Below are 22,696 nucleotides of genomic sequence, written 5' to 3'. Positions count from 1 at the left end.
CCCCCCAAATAAAATCCTGGCTTAGCCAGCCTTATACAACCCCTTAACAGGACATCGTACACTCGTACCCGCACCTGTTGTTTTCGTCTAACTATACCTAACGCACTATACATAGTATATAGTATAGTATGTATAATGTATATAGTGCACAACAGCAAATGTTACGCTCATAATCAAACTTTTTTTACCTGCACCAGATATATTATCTTATTATTCGCTCATATCTCGAAGTCCACTCCTACATAATCCGATACAGAATAGTTCATACTTATAATACTTCTGCATTAAAGCTGGTGTACCCCAAGATAGCAATCTCTCTCCAGATCTATTTAATATTTATACAGCTGACATACCACATATCTGCAGTTAGAACAAATGTTAAATACCACCATAGACCACCACTCCTCCAGACGAAACCGAAATACTTTGTGCTAGTAATGATACTAATCATCTAACCTATTTCAAGTCCACTTAGGTTCAATTGACAACTGGGCAACTATAAGTGGCGAATTAAAATAAATCCAGATACATTTAGGATCTGATTTTGATATGTATAGGTATATAGGGACCAATGTACCATTTACGTTACAAAGAACCGACGTTTCACCTGTTTAATTTCAAGGTACTCAAATAGTAAATCCTATCTACTTCGTCCAATTTAAAATCAAAGCTCCCCAATCCGCACCATACTTATTATGTATAAATCAGCTCTTTTGCGACCGATATATAATGTATGATTTAAACTTGTAGTTCTGCTATGCCGTCCCAAACTTGCGCTATACAATCATTTCAGTCGATCACTCTGCATATGATAACCTTGGTGGCTTGGTTTGTATCTACCTCCATACGACACTCTAATCTTAAAATCGAATCAGTTGACCTGCGCAATTAGCCACCATACATTACAGATCTTTTTACTCCAAACTCCATTCCCATACTAACCCGTTAATATTGGAAATCTCATCCAATACACAACCCATAAATCTCACCTATCGACTCACTCAAGAGAAAATATTGTTGAGATTAATAAACCTAAAGACTAAAATGTATCAGGTTAGGTTGCTTCACTGCAAGTTAGCTTCCCTCCTCATATTATTTACAGTTAAAATGTATTATTAATATAATTAACAATGAGCGAATATTATAATTATTATCATATTCGCTCATTGTTATATTCCAACGCAGATTGTTTATTCTTTTATATATATATATAGAAAGAATATTATTTAGGTTTCCATTATTATTTTGATATTTTAATTTTAAAATAGTAAATGCTCATAATTTGTTTCGATATAAATACAACAAAACACGGTTATGGAGGACCCTAGCAAATATTCTTACCTTAAGTTTGATAATGGGTCATTTCACTAAAATATTAAAAACAGTGTAAAATAGATTATTCTGAACGTATAACATTTGCCATGTTATGCATAATGCGTTGGTATGACGTCATGTTAAAACAAATTTATAAAATTAATCAACTATAATAACATCGTAATACTAAATATTATTATGTAATAAGCAAGTTAAAATAATAACAATATAATAATATGCAAGGACTGAGTTTATACTTTTAATTTTCGCTCCACCCCCTTACAAATGGGTCTACTCTATATACCAATGATTACCAACCAGTGGGGAAACACATTTCTGGGGAGGTGCAATCAGTCTTCACGGGGCACGGAGTAAATATTGTTTTTAATTATTTACATAAACGGGGAAAAATACGAAAAATTAATAATGACCGGTTACCAAATCTCCGCCGGGGTACTTATTAAAACTTAATAGCTTTATTTTTATTTTTTTACCTATTAAGACAAAACAGTTTTTATTAATTGTATTTGTTTGTGGGGGAGAGGCAAGGGATTTTTTAAAATCTGGTAAGGGGGCTTGGAATAAAAAGGTTGGGAAACACTGGTCTAGAATTTAGATAGTTATATTAGAAACCGACGGACGCCGCTGCGGCAGCAGTTACAATAAAAAATACGTATAGGTACGTAAATAATAATAGTATAATATATAATTTATATAAGCTCGCAAATGGTTAGTAGAGGTGTGGGGTGGTGCTGCTATGTTACCGGTTTTAGATTTTTTTTTCACTACCTCTCTCTGACGCCCTTTCCACACCCCTTTTTGGCTTCTCGTGTGAGCGAGCTCCGAAATACTATACGCGCGCGTCACTATACAAAGTGTATTATAAAATAGCCGCGAAAATCCCCGTCACCGACCACGACTGCAAAGCGTACTGCAAACAAAAGGTCTGCCAAAAGGGATCTCGACGCACACACTCTCTCCCCTATAATAATAAATAATAATAATAATAATAATATATATTGTGTAATATGCGCGCGCGCGAACCCGCGTGTAAGCGGCGTACGATTTTTTCGGCGGGTCCTTGCACATATACAGAGTGTTTCACCAAGCAAGCTCACCCCCTTTCTTCTTTTATTAAACAAATTTATTCAAATTTTGATTTTTCGAATTTTTAAGTTTACTTAAAGAAGGCAATATTTTTAGATACGAACATAGATTTTTCTAACAGTATCAGGAGTGTATACTGTGGCTATACAAACTTATGTTTTTCAAAAGAGATACTCCCTATTTATACTGTACATTTTTAAATAGCTAAATTTTTTTGAAAATATTGTGGTACCTAAGTCAAAATTTGAACGAGTAGTTTCATAGTTATTAAAATGTTTATACTAAGGATAGTAAATAATAATTATCCTAAAAAATGGTTTATAAAATACATGTGATATTTAATCTAGTACCTATACTTAATCCCGTTATCATGGACATTAGATCCTTAGTATTTACATAATGTTTAATAACTCGGAAACTACCCGTTCGAATTCAAATTTAAAAACATTAAAATTTCCAAAAAAAATCATTTGGTAAATAATTAATAGTAAAAAATGATGATTCAGCTCATTTGAAAAAAAAATTGTGTCATCAAGCAAGATACTCCTATTTAGTAATAAGTGCTATACAAATCTAAGTAATTAAAAATATGATATTTCAGTATGCTCAAAAATTTCAAAAATAGGAATTTGAATGGATACAATATTTGAGTAAAAAAATAGGAGGGTAAGCAATTGACACGCCTGATGAATCAACCTGTATAATATATGATATGCGTGCGATCGCATATTTCAGTGTGTGTGCGCGCGCAAAGAACAAGAAGCGGTGGATAAATAATAATAATAATAATGAAATGATGATGAAAAAAATAATCGACAATATTTTCCCGCCAGTCGATCGCCGCCGCCGTTGCCCGTTGGTCCGAAACTCCCACCGAAACGCGACCGTCGACGGGCGCGCTCCGGCGGGTGTGTGGGTTCATTCATCAGGCACCCGGCACCGATCGGGTGAGTCGTCCGACAGCGGCGGCGGCATAGCGTACGGAACTACGGAAGGAAAAGCGAGCGGGAAAAGAAGAAGAGAAATAAAACCTTAAAAACCAATCGCGCGTGAGTGTGCGCGCGCCCGCGGTGTGTGCCGTGCTCGTGCAGTCGTAGTCCGATCGTTTTCGTCGTCGTCGTCCGCCGTTTTTCTCTCCCGCGACTCATCGGTTTATTTCTTCCCGGCCGCCGTCGTCGGCAGCGAGTTAGTGGTGGCGTTTACACCCCCGGGGCAAGTCGGCCACAGGACATCGCACGCTTATCACCGGTAATATTATACTAATATATAAATAGATTTCTTATAACATACATATACTTTCGTCTTAGAAACTTTGCGACTTTTATAATTACAACGACATTGTCTCCAAAATCGGTTCCCACTCTCAGCGAGTCCAAAGAGCCCCGAGTTTCACTTAGAGCTAGTACATATAATAATATAACGCAGTTATTATTTAGGTATAACGTCGTTAAAGAGTATACATACCAGGTACATTGTACCTATTAATAATAAGATCGCGAATTAATAGGTACATCATTCGATCATTGTTTCGAATTCGAACGAAAAGCTACGATATCATTATTATTACCTATATTATATTCCATAGTTTTTAAATTATTTAATAATTATATTGTTTTAAGTATATGGTGTATTCGTATTATTATCGCACGGGTGTATTATAATCTCCACGGTAAATATTATATAGGTGGTAGAGCTGCTTTTGAGCGGGCGCTGTACATACAACGACAACAATAGTAATAATAATAATAATAATAATAATAATAATAATAATACTAATAATGGCCCAGTGGAATGCTGTGGATTACAAAAAAAAAAACCAAAACCCATAGGGGGTTGGTTCGTAAATTGCATACACGTATACCTGTACAATAATAATATAAGGGAAGTCGGGAGAGCACCGCGGTCTGTGATGTGTGCGTAGGCTACCTATTATATATAACCTACGTACTACCTGCGGAGCGATGTATATAATATTATTTACGCGTATAACATTGTTGTATTAACACACACAAGACGATCATCATCTGCAGTGGGTGCTAAAATATTTTATTCATATAAATATAAATTATAGGTACACGTTTTGTAAGCATAAAACACGTTAAATTGTAATAATGTGCTTTGCAGTTGAGATTTAATCTACATTTTACACACAATACAAGAGGTAAAAAAATTAATTTTAAATTATTAAACAATTACATTTGAAAAGAAATCTTCACTATATTTTTTAACAACTTGTTCAGAACACGCAAATTGACAAAATGTCCATAATTAGATAGGAAAAGACCTTAAAAAAATAAAAATGTAAATTTCAAATTTCAAAATTAGGTGTCATTAATATACTTTGAGCATATTAATAAATTTGTCCTAAAAAAGCTAGCTGCCATCCCTAGACAACAAGCAAAAATAGAATAATAATTTACTATAACTTTACAGCCCTTGAGCCATACTAATAATAATTACATGCATACTTAAAATTTTAGAACATTAGAAATTGCTAAATTTTTTAAAATTATTAATAGAATATTTTTTCATTTTGACTCATAGACCACTTAGTCTGTGTTAGATATAATATAATCAATCTTATCTAATCTAATCATTTTAGCTTTCGTAAGTAAACGATTATCGTTAGCTGATGTTAAAAGCTGCCATAAAAAGAAATTATATAAGTACATTATATCCTCATATCATTGTCATTGCTGTAAAATTTTTGTTTAAGCAAATCATACTGCTATTATTCCGCGGAATAAAGTTGCTCAAACAATAGCGACCAGTAATCGTATATATTTGTATACCGAAATCCATAGGTACATATCGATATTATTCGTTAAAAAAGTTCTGATGGCCTTGAGAAATTTCAGTGGACATAATTGGTTTAATGTTGTTTTGTATATACATATTAGGTTATAAGGTCATTGTAAATGTACACATATAATATCATATATATTTACGACCGAGCCAAATGGAAATAGGAAAATTTGACAACTTTCATACAAAACAAGAACTATATAGGTTAATATGACATAGATGGGTTATATTATAAAATATTTTTTTTATAAACGATGGCAAATAGCTGTTTATTGCCTACTGGTTAATTATTGTATACGCCATGAGTTACGTTTTACGTCTAGACAAAATATACGCGTGTAGCGTAATATTATTTGATTTTGTCAGTGGTACTGTAATTCAAATCGATAAACCAATTCAATTACATCGTCATCATAACTACAATCAATTTCGATATGGAGTGTATAATATTTAAAAGATTTACTATAATTCATTTTTTTATCTGAAGATGGTAGTTAATGTTATTTTTATACAATTAATTTAACAGTTGATATATAGAAATTTACGAAACAAGACTATAATAATATAATATGTTAACTATTAAATCAAGTACCAATTTTCCGTTTGAATTTATTTTTAACATAAAATATTAATTTTTTATTGATCTATTTTACATACTCCAAAACTATTATATTAAATATAATATGCATATTAATATATTATATTTTACAGTTAGACGACTCGCCCATCACAAGATTAGAACAATGAAAATAAGCGTTCAGTTAAAAATGTTCGCTAGATTTAACTAAAACAAAAAAAGAAAGAAAAAACGAGTTTTATTCATTGACCAACACACGAAGCCGTATAATATTGTTACCAGACACCGGTGGTACAAGACCGTAAGCCACCAGCTATCGGGTTTCGACTGTCGTCTTGCATTACCACGTGTTCCCACCCATCAACCCTGAGGAAATTGTACTCGCACGGTGAGTTTTAAGGACAGATATTTTAAAACAATAATAATACCCAAGAACATAATATGATTTTTATGAATCAAGCAGACGGAAACAAATGAATACTGTTATATTTTATGCAACGCCGCTGCTGCACGCCTTTTCCCTCTACACGCGATAATAGGCATGGGTTAATACAGGAATCATAGAACAATACTGTTTTGCGTATATAAGTCAAAGGATTCCGGGCAGACAAGCGCAGTATTCGCACGACTCTTCTTTTGGACGTATCAAAGTGTGTGTCCTATTACTATATAATGTATGGTCTATACCTATATGAGAGCTGTGTACCTAATCGGATCGTTAAACGTTGGTGAATACTGGTTTCGTATTGGTGCATAGAAGTATTAATTTTGTAACTTGTCTAGCACCATTTGAAACCAGTACTTATCGACGGGATGTCTTCCAGAAGAACTTATTCAATTAGTGGAGGTATCTATTAAAATATATTATAATATTATGCATATTATTGTAATTTTTTTTTTTATTCTTGTATACTGTCTTGTTTATTTTAATCATGGTGCAGTTAGAAATTAAGTTGTACATTTTTTTTATATCAATACAAAGTGAGCTTTATTTATTATTTTATATAACATATTATAATCAGAACAAAATATCTATAACACAATTATTCTAAACATACCTATTGCTCATTTATTTGCACGTGTTTCTTCATTATATTCAATGTCTCTGGAAAAAAACATTTTAACAACAATTATATTATGCTGTGTAATCTGTATTACGTTTGAACGAAATTAATTATAAATAATAGTTATTCCTTAGATTCTAATTAACTATTTTTAATATTGTTAAGTTTTTATAAACACATATTTTAAATCTCCTTTTAGACATGTAAAATATTCATTAAGTATGACTTTTTCATTATAAAGTACATCATTGACCATTGTTTATTATTTTATCTATATTTAAACAATAAATTAAGAAATACAATTATATTCTTTAACCAATAGGTTATGAAGATTCTTTCACTTTTGGGTAAACTTTTATTTACAATCTTTAATTTTCTTTTTTACATAATAAGTAAGTAAATTTACTAACTTTTTTAAAAATAAAATGTTTAACTGTGGAATATTTTATAGTATTATAGTATACAACAAAAAACACAAGGATAGAAACTTATCAATGTGGTAACCCTTATACTCTGGAGAGAAATTTTTTAATTTATCAGATTTAAAGAACATACATAAATAGGCAAAGTTTTTGTAAAGTATTTCAAATTCTAAATAAAATGAAATTATTTCATATTGAATTATCCATTGTTTACCATCCCTTTATTATTAATCTTGCAGATAAATAAATACAATTAGTTGGTTAAACAGACATTAGCACTAAAAGTTAAAATTTTCATAGTAAAATTGTTGTTTTGATATTTCAAATAAAATTATATACAATAATCCATTAAAACACAATTTTTATTTTCAAATGTATTTGTAACATGTTTTTTTTTTAAATAGTTATAAGAATTGAAATATTTGACTTTTGAAATAATAAAAGAATCTAATCGGCACCTACGTAAAATATTTAAAACTAAATACCGAATCAATACAGTTTTATTTTTCTAGAAAAATTTGAATTCATGCGAATATTCTGTTTATTAAAGAGATTTAATAAGTGTAAGGAAAAATGATTGACTATATTTGAATTAACAACAGCATAACTAAATATATCTATGATTTTAATCAAGCCTTCCTTAGAATAATTTTTTATCTATGATTATTGGTTAATTTATAACTTAATATCACAAATCCTATATCCAGGTGAGTGAAATGTTAAGAATGCCCAACAATATAATATTATGCTATCAACTTGTTTTAAGATTGTAAATTTATCAATAAAAATTAGGTATTAAATTATTTAATTTTTTTTTAAAAAGTTTATGTTTGTTTAAATCAAGTATTGATATTGATTTAATATTTGATAGATTTTGATAAATTGTCAAATTATTTTAATAATAATAATTAATATTAAAATTTGATGCTAATTTTATCGAATGTAAAATATATAATGTAATATTACTACATTAGTCATAACTCATTAGCAAATATTGTGTTTATGACACAAATGTGACAATTTAAAACAAAAATAGGAAGTAGAAATTTGATCAAGACAACATTCTAATATTGTAATGCGAAACTGAATGTTTCAGCAGCTTAGTGTTTACTTAAATCAAGTTCACAAATCATATTAATTGTTTTTTAAGGATTTCATAATGTTCTTTCAAACCAAGTTCTGTGCAACTGTTTAATTTCAGGAAGGTTAACATTTGAAGATTGCATTAAATTATAATTTTAATGATAAATTTATTATTTTTCTAAATTTGTAGAATTTTTACCCTGATTTTCTAAATAAAGACTGTTAATAATCGCTGGACAAATTCAAAATTTTTCACTTAAATTTAATTGATTTATATTTTCACATTACTTTGGAAATTATATGTCAAAGTTATTAAAACTGTATTTTAAGAACAAGAGTTACATAATCAAATTATAAATGGCGTATCACAAAACAAAAAAAAATAATTTGCCTGAATTAATATAATACAATTATTAATCTATACTCTATAGCATTATAAAATAAATAATATAGACTATATGGTGGTCATGTAGATTGGTTTGGAAAGTTCTTCAGTTTGTATTAAAAACACAATGTTGAATGTTTGAAAAACTAAATCATTTATCTGTCAATGAAAAAAGATATATTTTAAAGTCATTGATAGTTTACTAAAATTTAGTAAGAGAGCCATGTAAATTTTAAGCATATTATTACAATGATGAATGCCTTAATAAACATAAAACTAAGGAATTACATTTGTATAAGAGACATAAAAGAAAACAAACAGCAAAATCTACAGCTATTGAAAAGAAACAAATGTCTTGGTAAGTAATATTGTTTTCACAAATAAAGCACTACATTTTGCTACCTACTCAATTAGGCATTAAAGATTTTAATCCAACAATAGATTGATTGACGTAACAGAAATTAAAAAATTCATTATATTAAAACTGAAAGAAGAAGACACTGATATAATAATAGATGAATATGAGTTGAAAAATGTTGGACAAGATTTTCTTTCTCATTCTGATAAAAATAACATTTTACATTGAAAAATGTGTTTATATTGTAGAATATGGCCAAATTTAATGTTTTACTTTAACAGCACTAGTTTAGCGGACATGTTTGTCAAATTAATTAAAATTATAAGTAAATAAATTAATGGTTTACAGCTGATGTGTCGTGGTGTGTCTCAAGCATTCTATAGGTGAACTGCAAACTTCTGAATGTTTTTTTATTATAATTAAACTTAATAAGAATATAATATAATGAAATATAAATTAATAACTATTAATATACCTATATGTATACAATAAAGTATGATTTTTTCATGATCTAATTTGATCTAATTTCTTGTAAAAAATTACAAAATGGCCTAAAAAAAATAATGATGTTTGATGAAGAAAATATTCATGGCTAAGACATGTTGCTGTGAAAATATTGTGAAGAGAACTGTGTTTAAAAAAAGGTTGAAAACCACTGATATACAATAATATAATTATTGTATATTATTAGCTTGGAATACTAATAATATCTTATAATATCATCCAACCTATGATATTTGATTATGCATAAAAATGTATAAAACCGTTAATAAAATAATAAAAATATTTCTTAATATTAATTGCTAAGTACTGACGAAATGTATATATTACTACATAAGACAAAAATAATAAAACTATGTAAGTGTCAATTGTATAACTAAAAAAAATACAAAAATACTCAAAAAGTATTGATACAATAATTTTATTAATTACTACCTAAACTTCTATTAATTTAATCACGAAACAAAAAGATAGTTATCAAACACTATATTTAATAGTCTATACCTACTCTAAATAGAAATTATAATTACCTAAGCTAGGTATTAAATTATATTAATACCATTTAAGCACTGATAGTGCCTTCTTCTGCATTTGGTGCACCTCCTTGTCTTAATTGATGTCTTCTGTGTAATAATCGCTTTTCTCTTTCGTAGTCCTTCATGCGATCCAAATAACTAAAATTTGTTATTAAAAATGCTTAAAATACCTAGTTATGTTTAAACTATCATTGGAATATATAAAAAAAAAATATAGGAAATTTTAAGTATATATATAAACAGAATTTGGTTACAAAAGTAGTAGGATCAGTAGGAATATCGTATAATTGCAATTAAAATCAGACTACATTTATAAAGCAAATTGTTCATGAGTTATACAGTGTACTCTCGGTAAATCGAAGCTCATAGGGAAAAAAAATTTGATTCACTAAAAATGTTATCAACATTTTAATGTGTTATTGTTATTTGTTTGAGATGTCGAGAATTTTGAGTTATCGAAAGTACATTGTATATCCTATAATATGCCACAATAATTGGGCAAATCAAATGTGTATCATATTTGATAGACCTAGACTTTTAATATATGTAATTATAAAGGACAATGGCTCGATGAAGGAGTAAAGGGCAAAGTATAGAAATACATACTCTACACTAATCTTAGACTGTGTATAGGTATATGACTTACTCATGATACTGGCATTCATAATATTCTTCTCTTTCATGGTGACAATGGTGGTTGAATGGGAAGTTATCTCTGATACAACCTCTTAAATTCAATAACATGTGTGCACAAAAGTCTCTGGCGTCCAACGGAACTTTAGCTGATTCCATTTCTGCTAGTGAAGCGATCATTTCTAAAGGAGAATTCAATCCAATATTTAATACATTGTACGACAAAACTTAAGTCGTCAACGTGTGGTGATACATTACTTTTCTCTCGTCTTTCCGTGGAAAAACCAAAATGAGGTTCAAATTGCGATGGTTTGTCTCGCAACGGCGTTGTCTCCGGAGCGACATATTCTGACCATGTGTGTCCCATCACGGCAATATCGCAAAACGATGATCTACAAGGATGGTTCTAGCTGGAAAATTGCATGTAAAATTGTAAAATAAATTGTATGTATTCTGTAGACTGTAACTGCTGAAACTAGTGTAACTTTGAAGTAAAACGAATGTTAAAAAAACGGAATGATAAGAAATTATCTTTGATTAAAATCATGAAACAAAAACCATATCACAGCTGTTCAATAACCTTTTAATGGCCGAAGTTAATCACAGAATTAAAATAGCCCACACATATTTATATTATACAATAATCATTAATATTAATTCTTAATAGGTCTTAATAATATTAGTCTATATTATATTATTATATATATTATATTAGTCTATGACAATAAAATACAATATTGATAAAATTGACAATATTGTATTATATAAATATCTGTGTAATTGCATTTAGTATATAGATAGTAAATACATATATATAATCTGGGAGTGCTTTCTGCCTATTGGTGATCGGTAATCAAGATAAATATCTAAGTATTAACTTTTATTTTCAAACCTGGTTTTATACCAAAACCTATTTTGGTTTTTGGTACAGGGGTGTCATTTGGGGGGGGGGGGGGTGCAAGGTGTACATATACACCAACTTTTTTTTAAAACGCCTTCTTTGGCCTGCAGCCATCATTAAATTTAAGCACCGATATACCTAAGTGTTTTAAATTATATAGCCCTATATCTTTTCAGTATTAAAAAACTGTATTGTAATAATGTTTGATGTGGCTTAGAGGTCCTACAATATTATAATTGATAAAATTATAACACAAACATTGTGAAGAATGGTACCCATAAAATAAATTTCTGGTTTTATTAAGCTGCCTATATTATATATTTTGATTATGCAGAGGGAAAAAATGTGTTGGTTAGGACGTTAGGTTCGATTAGGTATTTACTATTTTATTAGTGTTATACCCATAAATTTATTTACCAAATGTAAATACCACAGTATCCATAATATAAAATAAATACATTAAAAGTACCTACACATAATTCTTCAAAAATAGTAACAATATTGTATATTTTCATACTAATATAAGTGACATATTAAATAAAAATCTTCTACAGTTTTTATCCCCACTTGTCCCAACCCCCCCCTAAAAAAAAAAAAAGAAAGTTTTCTATGTGGCCTGGTAAAAATTTGAATGGCCGGCAAACATTTTGGCACCAACAAAAAAAAAGTTGAAATGACGCCCCCTGTTTTGGTATCCACACTTAATATTTGAAATATAATATACATTTAAGATTTAATTCATTAATTTTCCAACTGTTTTACGTAAAAATATTGCCAAAACAATTTTTAGGGTTCCGTACGATGAAACGGGACCCTATTACTAAGGCTCCGCTGTCCGTCCGTCCGTCCGTCTGTCACCAGGCTGTATCTCATGAACCATGTAAGTTAGGAAGTTGAAATTTTCACAGATTATGTATTTCTGTTGCCGCTATAACAAAAAATACTAAAAATCCTAGAATATATTATAATGTAAGCAGTATTGCCGACATGTTTATGGCTGATTATGTTACGGAACGCTTTGTGCGCGAGTCCAACTCGCACTTGGCCGGTTTTTAGTTAACTGTTTGCTCTCAGTACTTCCGCGAAAACGCTTTTTATTTTTATCAACATTTAAGACAATATTATAATATTACATCCGTCTTACACACGTACGGCATAGTGAAAACGTTTTGGCGCGGGAAAGAACCGAGAAGGCTACAGTCATAACTAAGAAACAAAATTTTCACCACATATAAATGAGAACTTTAGCTGTTCAATATCGTTTTTATTTTTTTGATATCACTTATACAAAAAAAAAATTCTTAACTGTTTCAAAATCCATTTTTTAAACTTAAATAACTTTTTTTTAAATTCCGATAACGAAAAAATAAAAACGATATTGTACAGCCACGGTTCTCCTTTTTATGTGGTGAAAATTTTGTTTCTTAGTTATGAACGTAACGTTCTCGGTTCTTGACGCGCAAAACAGTTTTTGCTATGTTGTACATATTATTTTGACGGAGAGACACACGCGGGTGCAACGTCCACAGATATCTTGTTGTGTCTGTGCTGATAACATAACACGGGGCTGTATCGCAAGGCTGTTGTAAGTCGTAGATAGTACTATTATTGTGTACTTCGACTATTTCTTTATTTTGCTACCTACTACTTCGTAGTCTGTGATTTACAAATTACACTCTATCCGTGAACTCTACAGCTGTGTGCCATACTGTCAGCCATTCGCCACTCATACTAATACCGTAGATAACATTCTTAAATTTCTAATACCGCTTACATATTTTAATTATAATTATGCATTATTTATTACAATATAATGTTTGACCATCGTTTTTTGAGTAGTCTGGTATTTAATATTTCAGTCATCATTCACGAACCAAAGACGAGCTAACATCAAATAATTGTCATTGAATAATCTCAAAACTACCAAGTTTTGATAAGTTGCAAGTTGCTGCCAATGCTACTTATCTCTTCTTTTACCCAGTAATCTCGCAAAAAGAACCTAATTGGCAAATTAATAACTTCGTAATTAAAAATAAAAAAGAATACCTAAAATAAAATGAGTCCTAAAATATTTGTTAACATCTTGACTTCTCCAAAGTCTTTGTAAGTATCATACAAATATTTTTAATAATTTATTTAATTTTATTAAAGTATCTAACAGTTAGTTATAATAAACCTGCTACCTTACTTCAACATTACAATTAGTTGTGCTTAAATATAGTTGTCTATTTTATTCAAGGAAAAGATTACATTATTGATTTGTATATAATTACAATGATCATAATGTTACCCGATCAGCTTTTCTAGTGAGCATATTTTGTTCTAGTACTTAGAAGTGGGATCTGGGGACATAACATTTCCTTAAAAATGTTTGTTTTGTCAAACAACAAAATACCTATTTGTAAAAAAAAAAATTGACCATGGCTAAATAATATTCCATAAGTCCATATTCACATTCTTGTGTTTATACCCTGGTAGACGGCTAGTACACTGCTGACTATAAATTATTACAAATTTCCTTACTTAGATAGGGCAGAGCTGTTTTTAATTTGTCTTTAAACCTTTATGTATTTTATGAGATTAGTAAACTAATACCTTTTCTATGCTTATTGCTTATTAGTTATTAGTTATTACCATCATTATAGTAGGTATTATTAGTAGATAACAATGACACATAATATGATTAATAATTAAAATTATATTGATAATAAACTAATTAGAGAGATAAAGAATTATACCTAGGTAGTAAAATATTATTTATTATAATTTAATAAATTAAAATATTGAAAATAATTATCTTAGGATTATTTTTATATAACGCACTTTTAACACATTAACAATAATTGAAAGTAGTATTTCCTCTCTCTTAATTAAAGAATTAATTTTTTATTATTGAGTTAAGCTGGGGAGATAATAAAAATTTGACTTCATAATAAATAATGTGCTATAAAGATTCTAAACTGAGTTAGAGAATTACTACCTATTAGTTTAAGTGTAAATGGTAAATAAATTTAACTTTAGATGGACACATTATCAAACATCACTGTAAATCTGTGTCCAGACTAAGAAACATGTTTCCAATAATGTCACTTACACTCGATTGTGTTACTGTTTATAATGATAATTTAGAAACATTGTCGGCGACCAAATATGTATCCTTGTTCTAGACATAGCTTAATAGTGCAACAAACATGAAAAAAAAAAACATTCATGAAATAATTATGAAGTAATGTGTTTAAGTATTGGTTTTAAAAATGTTAACAGTTAATCTTGATGTCAATTAAGAAGTTTTATCATAAAATATGTATTTTAGTATTTTTTTTTTTTTTTTACCAATTACAGACGTATTTAAAGTTACAATTATATATACCTTCATTTTAAATATAATATTTAGATATTTTGCGACCGTAATTTGAATTATATAAAATATAACTAATTTTTATAATCTAACACATTGGTTTAATAACATCTGCAATCAGGGGCATAAATGGAGCTTGTTTAAGAGGGGAGGGGGCGAGCAAGAATATTTATGAGTGATATATAAAGTACAACAAGGACTTGACTGTAATTAAATTGTTATTCGTCAAGCAAAGCCCAAAGAGGGAGAGGGGGTGACCACCACATTCCCCCCCACATAAATCAACCCCTGTCAGAAATACACATATGTGTCCATAAATGAATACTAATACATTTATTAATTTATATAAATAACATACTATACCTATAGAGATTATACTAATTTTTAGATTTAAAACACAAATAACACATGGAATATATGTTCAGCAAATATACAGACGCTGGAAGAATGAATCAAATTCGCCGCCAAAAGACTTTAGAAATTTACAGACTATGCAAGACAGTAATTATTAGTATATACTATATTATTTGAAGTACTTATTTCATTGTTGTTAGTCTAAACTATATTATAATGTTGTTAAGTTAAACTAAAATTATCCAATATAATGGGTATATCTGGAAAATATGAAAATGAAGAAAGGGGATGGTTATCTGAGTACCTGCCAAAAGAACAAAATGAACTACCACCTCGCTCTATGAATGTAAGTTCATAAGTAATTAAAATGTATTCATAATTTTAAAGTAATCCATTTGACATTTTAAGTGCAATTATGATTTCATAAATTAATAACAAATTATGTAGGTAGTATGTTTTATGCTATATTTGTAGGACAGTTTTGACAGAGCTATAGTTCCCTTGAGTACTGATTTGACATTGCAAAATAAGTACACTACAACATTCAAAAGTTTACGAATTGGCCGCCTTTTAGAAGATATGGATCTTTTTGCTGGTAAAAAAATTAAAATAAAAAATAAAAAATAATTAATAATACTATTCATAATTTTAGTTTGGATTGTTATGAAGCACATTTATAATCCAATGCAACCACTGGATGTTCCAACACCATACGTTGTTGTAACATTACTAGTAGATGATGTTGTCATAAATGCTAATCGATTTGTAAGCTAATATTTTGATACTTAAAATTAAATAAAAATAATAATAATCAAAATTTTTATTTCAGCCAGATAAAGATTTAATTCTAAGCGGCCAAGTAACTCATGTTGGCAAAACTTCATTAGAGGTTACTTTGTGGCTTGAACAACTTAATAATGACAAATTTGAGCGTATTACAAGAGCTCATTTTGTGTTTGTTGCTAGAGATCCAACAAATACATCATCTGTCATGGTAAATAATTTAGTACCAGTTGGAGAACGCGAAAAAAATGTAATGATACTTTCTGCAAGTAAATATTAAACTGAACATTTTTTAATACAAAAAATTTCATTAATAGCAAATGTAGACAAAATCAATTAAATTTGTGATTTAGAAAAAAACGAGGATAGAAAAATGGCTCGCCAAAACTCAATATTGAATAAAATGCCAACACCTGAAGAACAATCACTTATATATGAAACATTTATGAAAACAGTCAATAGAAAAGAGCCAATAATTGGTAATAAAATATTACCAGAAAATAGTGTGTGGATGGATGATACGATGCTTGAAACTAACATTCTTTGCCATCCTGAAGTATATTATAACATATAATAAATAATATAATACTGTTTTGTCGTTATTTATAGCAAATTTTAATACTATTTTAGGATCGAAACTTACATAATACTGTTTTTGGTGGTTATTTGATGCGTGTTGCTACTGAACTTGGATTTTTAGTAGCAAGTGCGCACAGCAAAACAAGGGTGACATTAGAAGCAATTAATAGTATTACTTTTCGAAAACCAGTTCCAATTGGTAGCAAATTGAAGTTAAATGGACAGGTAAAACATAAATTTGTATTAATCAATTATTTAAGTTAAAATAACCTCTATATTTTTCTTATTCATTCATTAGATATGTTACACCAGTGGTAGAGTAATGATAGTAGAAATTATTGCCAAAGTTGAAGAACTTGAAAGTAAAAGAAGTTTAACTTCTAACTCATTTTACCATGTTTATGTTGCTCCAAATGATGTTGATTCAGTATTACCTCAGAATTATCATGGTAAAAATAATAAATTATGTAATTCATTAGACTAATAAAATAAACCTATTTTTTAGATTCTATGCTCTTCATTGATGGGCGTAGACGGTACTTGGATTTTGTCAACCACTTAGAAAAGGGACAACCCGAGGATAACTAAGATTATGGGAATGGGGTTTATAATATTTTGAAGGAATTCAAATAACACATTCTAATAAGCTAATTTCCTAACTTTTATGAAATTTTAAAACTAAATGGGTGTTGGTAAACAGTTTATTCAATACCAAATGAAGTTTTGATAAAATACAAAAAACTTTTTTTTTTTGTATAAAAAGTTACCTCTTTAATTTTAAAAACTTAATATTTTTATTTGTCGCATTTTTGAGTTTATAATTTGTTAACTAATAAAAGTACTTTGTAACTATTCACTTAATAATTTTCTATTATATAATTCCTAGTATTAAAAATATTTTTATGCACTTTGTGTTAAACTAATAATAGTCATGTGGAATTCATAGCATAAGCTTTAGCTGCCAATTTATAGCAAGTCGGAATCATTCAAAAACTAGTAACTTTGTAGTATAAAAATGTTGTATGTTTTATTTCTATTTAAAACTAGTAAGTCTATACATACATAAAAAATATTATAAGATCAATAATCATAATCATACGTACAACTTGAACGGTCTATGCGGTAATACTACCTGCATCCCAAATTGATAATAGTAGGTAACTTACGTATAAACTGTTCAGATGAAAATTACCTGTTAATTATTACCAGAAGTAAGTTGTGTCCTTGCATATGGATGCAATTCACATGCCATAATATTAGAAATTCTTATAAAGAAGCTTATAGGACGCAAGTAACATGCGGGCTGTTCAAGTACATTATTCAATTATTGAATATGTGAATGATAGAAGCTTATGCTGTGAATCCGGCATCATAAATACAAACATAAGTTAACTAATTACAGTTGTTAATCTATTAATAATTATCATCATCACTAGATGATATATCTGAATAATGGTCTAATTGATCTAACCACCATTCATGTATTTCTTTCACTGCATTTATAACTTTAGGAGTACTTGATCTTTGTTCCCTTGAAGAAGTCGACACGTTTAAATTAGACATATTTAATGGTTTTAAGTTCCTGTATGAAGCTTTACGATTTTTTTCTTTATCTGAAGGATCTGATAAGGTTGGTGTCAAAAATTTTCGTCCAGATCCACTGCCAACACTATCTGAACGTGTAATTCCTGAAGTTGATTTGAGCTTTGTTCGATTTGTATCAGACTGAAATCAAGCAATAATGAAACATGAATTGTTTAAAATCCTCTGTAATAACATACTTTTAAATCTTTTTCTTCATTTTCTTTTTCATTGTTGGCAGCTTGTTTCTCTTCAAAATCCCTAAGCATCATTTCATTTGTTGCACGAAGGCCAGCTAATAGACTACCTTGTTGCCTCTGTAAAAATGTCAATCTTAATAATCATATCTTTAGAAACTTAGCGTTTAAATTTACATTAGCTGCTCTCATTTTCCGTAAACACCCTTCAAGCCAATTACGTATGGTTTGTTTAGCAACTTCTTCTTGAATATTTACTTCGAAATCTTCACGTGCAACTAACTCTTCAAGTTGTAAAGCTTTTGTTATATCAACCGTGCGATACGATAACATACTATGTACAAATAAATAATAAATAAACGTTGAATGCTGTCTTAAGTATTTTAAAATTACTTCAAAACATCATGAAATGTTACTTCTTGTCCATTGTGAAGCCTTTCTAATTCATAGCACATGTGTTTCAATAACATTTTTCCTTTTTGTGGATCAGTTTCTAATCTACCTTTCAATAGGCGTAATAAAAACTTCACCTATGAACATTTTAAATATTTTGTGATTGAAATTAAAAACATTAGAAAGCAGTTGCCAGTCTCAGAAATATATTCTAGTTTTTATAAAAATGTAACCAAATAGTTAAAAAAAAATAATTACATAAAAGTAATGTCTGTGGAAAACATTATTTATTTTTATAAGATGTTATTTTCAGGTATCAGATAGGTACTTATCTTTACTTAAGTTACGGATGTGATGTGTGTTGTCTAAAAATGTATAAAAGTAATTATTATTTTCTTTCAAACCCACTTTGTATACTTGAATGACGCCAGCTTGTGTGTCGTCAACAATGTTCCACGAGTGTTGGAAATTCCTAATATCTGCATATGAAAGCAAAGCATCCTCCTCATTGGAATAAAATAGGGAGAAATTTTCCATTATAATTGCTGCAAGAGTAAATTAGTTTTTTGTTTTATACTGGTCACTTGGGTTGTCTTATTAAAATTGTAAAAACAAATAAATTACCAACTAATAGGTTAAGTACAATGTATGTGATCATCACGTAAAACGAACAGAAATAAATTAAAGCAGCTGCATAGTTTCCACAGTCTGTTTGCCAATAATTATTTGCGGGTGTACATTGTGGTGGTAATATCATACAGTCATGCATGATTTTGTTCCAATCTTCTCCAGTAACAATGCGAAATAGCATAGCTACTCCAGTAACTGGAGAACCAAAATTTGCAAGTCTATAATGAAAATAAAAAATGTAAAACCGAAAATATTCATAAAAATATCTCAATATACTAATAATTATAAATTACCTGCCAATTCCTTCACCATACTTTACAGTACCGAATAAAATAGTTCCCGCCAAGGCATATGAAAACACCAATAGAAACATACCAAATATAATGAAAAAGCTTTTACATACAGAAACTCCAACAGTCAACATGAGCATTTTAAGTGTTGCGTGTTTGCCTGTGATTGTAAAAAAGCGTAATACGACTACTATATAGCCAAATGAGAAAGATAATTCGTTCTGAAATTGAATAATTATTCAACAAAAATACAATTTAAAATCAAAATAATATAGGTGCATTCAAATATTTACATGGAATACAAAATGTGTAATTATCCAAATCACTCCTAGTACAGTGACTAAAAGATCATATCGATTCCGACGTGACTGCCAATAACCACGAGCCGTGAATGCAATCATTTTCATAATTACTTCTGCTACAAATATTAAAGTTAGAAATGCACTAACCAGTGATAAAGGTTCAGTATGTTGGTCTACGGCCCTCCACTATAACAATAACTCATAAATATATTGTATAATATCTACATTCAAATAACTAATTACCGAAACACACAACAAACAACTGTTGATTAAAACGATAACTGCAAAAAACCTCTTGAAATGAATTTTTTGCGTAATATCATATATAAATGCTCGGAACTTTCTACGATCTGGTCTGGGAGGTAAATGTAAAGGTTGAGCAATTTTCAGTCTTTTCTTCAAGTCACACCTGCATTTAATCAATTTTAAAATAAATTTTCAGTATGTAAAGCCTTTTATAGATTACCATCGTCTTTGATCTACAGTAAGTAATGCAGTTCCTTTATTTTCAGAATAGTTAGCAATTACAACACCAACAAATAAAGTGAGTCCAATCATACATCCCAAGAATATAAATATATGAATGTATATTGCATGAATCTAATAAAACAAAAATAATTAATTTTACAATATTATAATATTATACATTTGTAATAATAAATAACATCATGCTTTCACACTAAATGAAAAATACAGAATTCAACCTCTTTTTGATCATAAAACAAATAATCATAAAAAGAAAAATGAAGCTAGGAAGCGCATATGAGAATCAAATAAAATCAAACCAAATAGGTATTGAATTTTAAACTCAAAAATTTAACAAATCTAGGTTCCCTTAGACTGTCATAGTAGCCAATAAATATCGGAGAAATAATTATTCATAGCTGAAACATTAAAAGCTAATTGTCTTATTAGACACTAAAAATATAAAAAAAATTAAGGCTAAAAATATATCATTAATATACAGTTCCAGCCATGCTTTGATTCTATTTCAGGGCTAAACCCCTAAGCTTTTTTGTAATGACAAGTTTCAAAGATGCATGCCCGATCATGGCAAACGAATTAAACATTACTGGTCCCAAAGCGCTGATTAGTATATCACGAACATCCAGCCAGCCTTTGAATGATAACACTTCAAACAGCGTCAGCATTGCGTAGCCTATATTATCGAAATTGAACCTCCTCGGGTTCGCCCTTCATTGTGAATACATAGTTGCTCAATTTGTTTTTTTTTCTTAGAATTTTATTAAAATGTACCCGTGGGTAACATGTGATTTAACAGTTTCATATTTACCAAACTCTTGGCACCAAAATGGCAGGATAAGTTTCATTTGGTCCCGGTTGCATTTTCATTTTTGTTACATAAATTTGACGCATAAAAACTCCAGTACAAAGTGCACGGTCTTTAATAGTTGGATCATTACATCGAGCTAAACGACCACCAAAAATTTGAACACCATAACTGGCAAATACAAACATCAGCACAATCAATAGTACAGATACCTAAAAATAGATATTTATATATTTAATTCAAGTTGATTTAACTATAAGCATAATTTTACTAACCAATAAAATTTCTTTAAATCCACGACAAAGTTCATCAACTACTTTTCTCATGTGTGGGACTAGTGAGAATATACGTAGTGGACGAACACATCGGCAAATCATTAGCAAATGAGCTGACGAATTTGTAGCTACATTGGTTGGCATCCAACATAAAAATACTAAACTTGTCTAAAATAAAACAAATTGAATATGAAAACATAATTTAAATTTATAACAATTATACAGGCAAGTTACTTACCACATAAACAAATATATCTAATATAGCAGCAACATCTTTCATATATGCTTTAGGTGTAAAAAAAACTCCATCAGCCAAGATTTTTAATGCTAATTCCATACTCATGAAGCAAACGAATACATATTCAGCTATTTGCAAAGCTGGAGTTTCCATTACACGATACAAAGGTGTTTCAAACATCATTGATATACAACTTAATGTGGTCACCAATATCATTAACCAATCCAAGTAAGTTACTAGTCCCAAAAAGTTACTGTAAATAATTGAAATGTAATTAACTATATATTTTATAAAATTACTATTTTTTTCTTTTTCAACCTGTGTCTCATAATTAACTAACACCATAGATGACTAAATTAGTATTTGTATAATAATAATTATAATATATTTATATTAATTTTTATTTTATAAAAGAAAAGTTCAATATATAATATAAAATACTTAAAATCTTTATATAGAGTCAAATGTCAAATGACCAATTTAATGATAGATTAATTGTTTAATAAATCTGACACAGTTTAAAAAAAATACCATAAAAATAATTTAGGGTGTAACAAAAAAATGATGGTAAGTTAAGAGGACGCTACACCCGCATTTGTTGTCTCCGTCTTACAAACGCGTAACATAGCAAATTTACGCTCAGCAGTTCACGTTTTATACCGTTAGCTTAACAATTAGAGTGAATCGACCTATTATGAAACTTGATGGTAAGAAGATTATCTGTGTTTATATGTGGGTT

The 22,696-nt window shown here is 29.3% G+C and overlaps 3 protein-coding genes and 1 non-coding gene across 11 annotated transcripts in view; 2 read left to right on the top strand and 2 right to left on the bottom strand.

Moving 5' to 3' along the window:
- The first annotated feature begins 6,539 nt into the window (after positions 1-6,539).
- Positions 6,540-6,603, top strand: Mir29 (microRNA mir-29). The gene has a single exon (NR_040147.1). It is a non-coding gene; the product is annotated as a microRNA mir-29 (primary transcript).
- Positions 6,604-6,763: 160 nt separating this feature from the next.
- On the bottom strand, positions 6,764-11,288 carry LOC100159014 (NADH dehydrogenase [ubiquinone] 1 beta subcomplex subunit 7). 5 transcript variants are annotated; one of them, XM_008189279.3, is made up of 4 exons: positions 11,044-11,288; positions 10,799-10,967; positions 10,147-10,290; positions 6,764-6,908 (listed from the first exon to the last, which is right to left on the bottom strand). In XM_008189279.3, the coding sequence occupies exons 1-3, from the start codon at positions 11,150-11,152 to the stop codon at positions 10,179-10,181; spliced, it is 390 nt and encodes a 129-aa protein (XP_008187501.1). In that variant the 5' UTR covers positions 11,153-11,288; the 3' UTR covers positions 6,764-6,908; positions 10,147-10,178.
- A 1,787-nt stretch (positions 11,289-13,075) lies between these two features.
- Positions 13,076-17,621, top strand: LOC100161771 (acyl-coenzyme A thioesterase 9, mitochondrial). Of its 4 annotated transcripts, none has more exons than XM_029491196.1 (11): positions 13,256-13,271; positions 13,546-13,789; positions 15,433-15,545; positions 15,626-15,744; positions 15,873-15,993; positions 16,051-16,163; positions 16,228-16,450; positions 16,535-16,737; positions 16,812-16,985; positions 17,059-17,209; positions 17,266-17,612. In XM_029491196.1, exons 2-11 carry the CDS (start codon positions 13,743-13,745, stop codon positions 17,346-17,348), a joined length of 1,347 nt encoding a protein of 448 aa, XP_029347056.1. In that variant the 5' UTR covers positions 13,256-13,271; positions 13,546-13,742; the 3' UTR covers positions 17,349-17,612. The 4 variants fall into 4 exon arrangements, with proteins under 4 accessions (XP_008187504.1, XP_029347056.1, XP_008187506.1 ...); XM_008189284.3 differs by lacking the exon at positions 13,256-13,271 and adding an exon at positions 13,278-13,425; XM_008189282.3 differs by lacking the exon at positions 13,546-13,789 and having other exon boundaries at positions 13,076-13,271; positions 17,266-17,621.
- A 150-nt stretch (positions 17,622-17,771) lies between these two features.
- The window catches only part of LOC100159721 (sodium leak channel non-selective protein), a 9,077-nt gene continuing 4,152 nt past the window's right edge, over positions 17,772-22,696 (bottom strand). Inside the window, exons 15-28 of the mRNA XM_029491492.1 lie at positions 21,958-22,308; positions 21,720-21,887; positions 21,448-21,656; positions 21,227-21,347; positions 20,620-20,753; positions 20,397-20,562; positions 20,145-20,339; positions 19,855-20,072; positions 19,556-19,779; positions 19,340-19,476; positions 18,932-19,068; positions 18,716-18,872; positions 18,542-18,658; positions 17,772-18,485 (exon numbers count right to left, since the gene is read on the bottom strand). Coding sequence (XP_029347352.1) covers positions 18,174-18,485; positions 18,542-18,658; positions 18,716-18,872; positions 18,932-19,068; positions 19,340-19,476; positions 19,556-19,779; positions 19,855-20,072; positions 20,145-20,339; positions 20,397-20,562; positions 20,620-20,753; positions 21,227-21,347; positions 21,448-21,656; positions 21,720-21,887; positions 21,958-22,308 — 2,646 coding nt within the window. The 3' untranslated portion in view covers positions 17,772-18,173. The remainder of the gene's footprint in view (positions 18,486-18,541; positions 18,659-18,715; positions 18,873-18,931; positions 19,069-19,339; positions 19,477-19,555; positions 19,780-19,854; positions 20,073-20,144; positions 20,340-20,396; positions 20,563-20,619; positions 20,754-21,226; positions 21,348-21,447; positions 21,657-21,719; positions 21,888-21,957; positions 22,309-22,696) is intronic.

The sequence above is a fragment of the Acyrthosiphon pisum genome, chromosome A3 (genome assembly GCF_005508785.2).
Source record: "Acyrthosiphon pisum isolate AL4f chromosome A3, pea_aphid_22Mar2018_4r6ur, whole genome shotgun sequence".
NCBI lineage: Eukaryota > Metazoa > Arthropoda > Insecta > Hemiptera > Aphididae > Acyrthosiphon > Acyrthosiphon pisum.
The sequence above is the reverse complement of the archived record's forward strand: the minus strand, read 5'-3'. Positions and strand labels throughout refer to the sequence as shown.

Coding starts and splice junctions, on each gene's coding strand:
- LOC100159014 (XM_008189279.3), bottom strand. CDS start 11,152: ATGGGACACACATGGTCAGAATATGTCGCTCCGGAGACAACGCCGTTG. Junction 10,968..11,043: donor CACGGAAAGACGAGAGAAAA/GTAATGTATCAC, acceptor ATTCTCCTTTAG/AAATGATCGCTTCACTAGCA. Junction 10,291..10,798: donor TATGAATGCCAGTATCATGA/GTAAGTCATATA, acceptor AACAAATTTTAG/TTATTTGGATCGCATGAAGG.
- LOC100161771 (XM_008189282.3), top strand. CDS start 13,117: ATGAACGTAACGTTCTCGGTTCTTGACGCGCAAAACAGTTTTTGCTAT. Junction 15,994..16,050: donor AGATATGGATCTTTTTGCTG/GTAAAAAAATTA, acceptor TCATAATTTTAG/TTTGGATTGTTATGAAGCAC. Junction 16,986..17,058: donor AATTGAAGTTAAATGGACAG/GTAAAACATAAA, acceptor TTCATTCATTAG/ATATGTTACACCAGTGGTAG.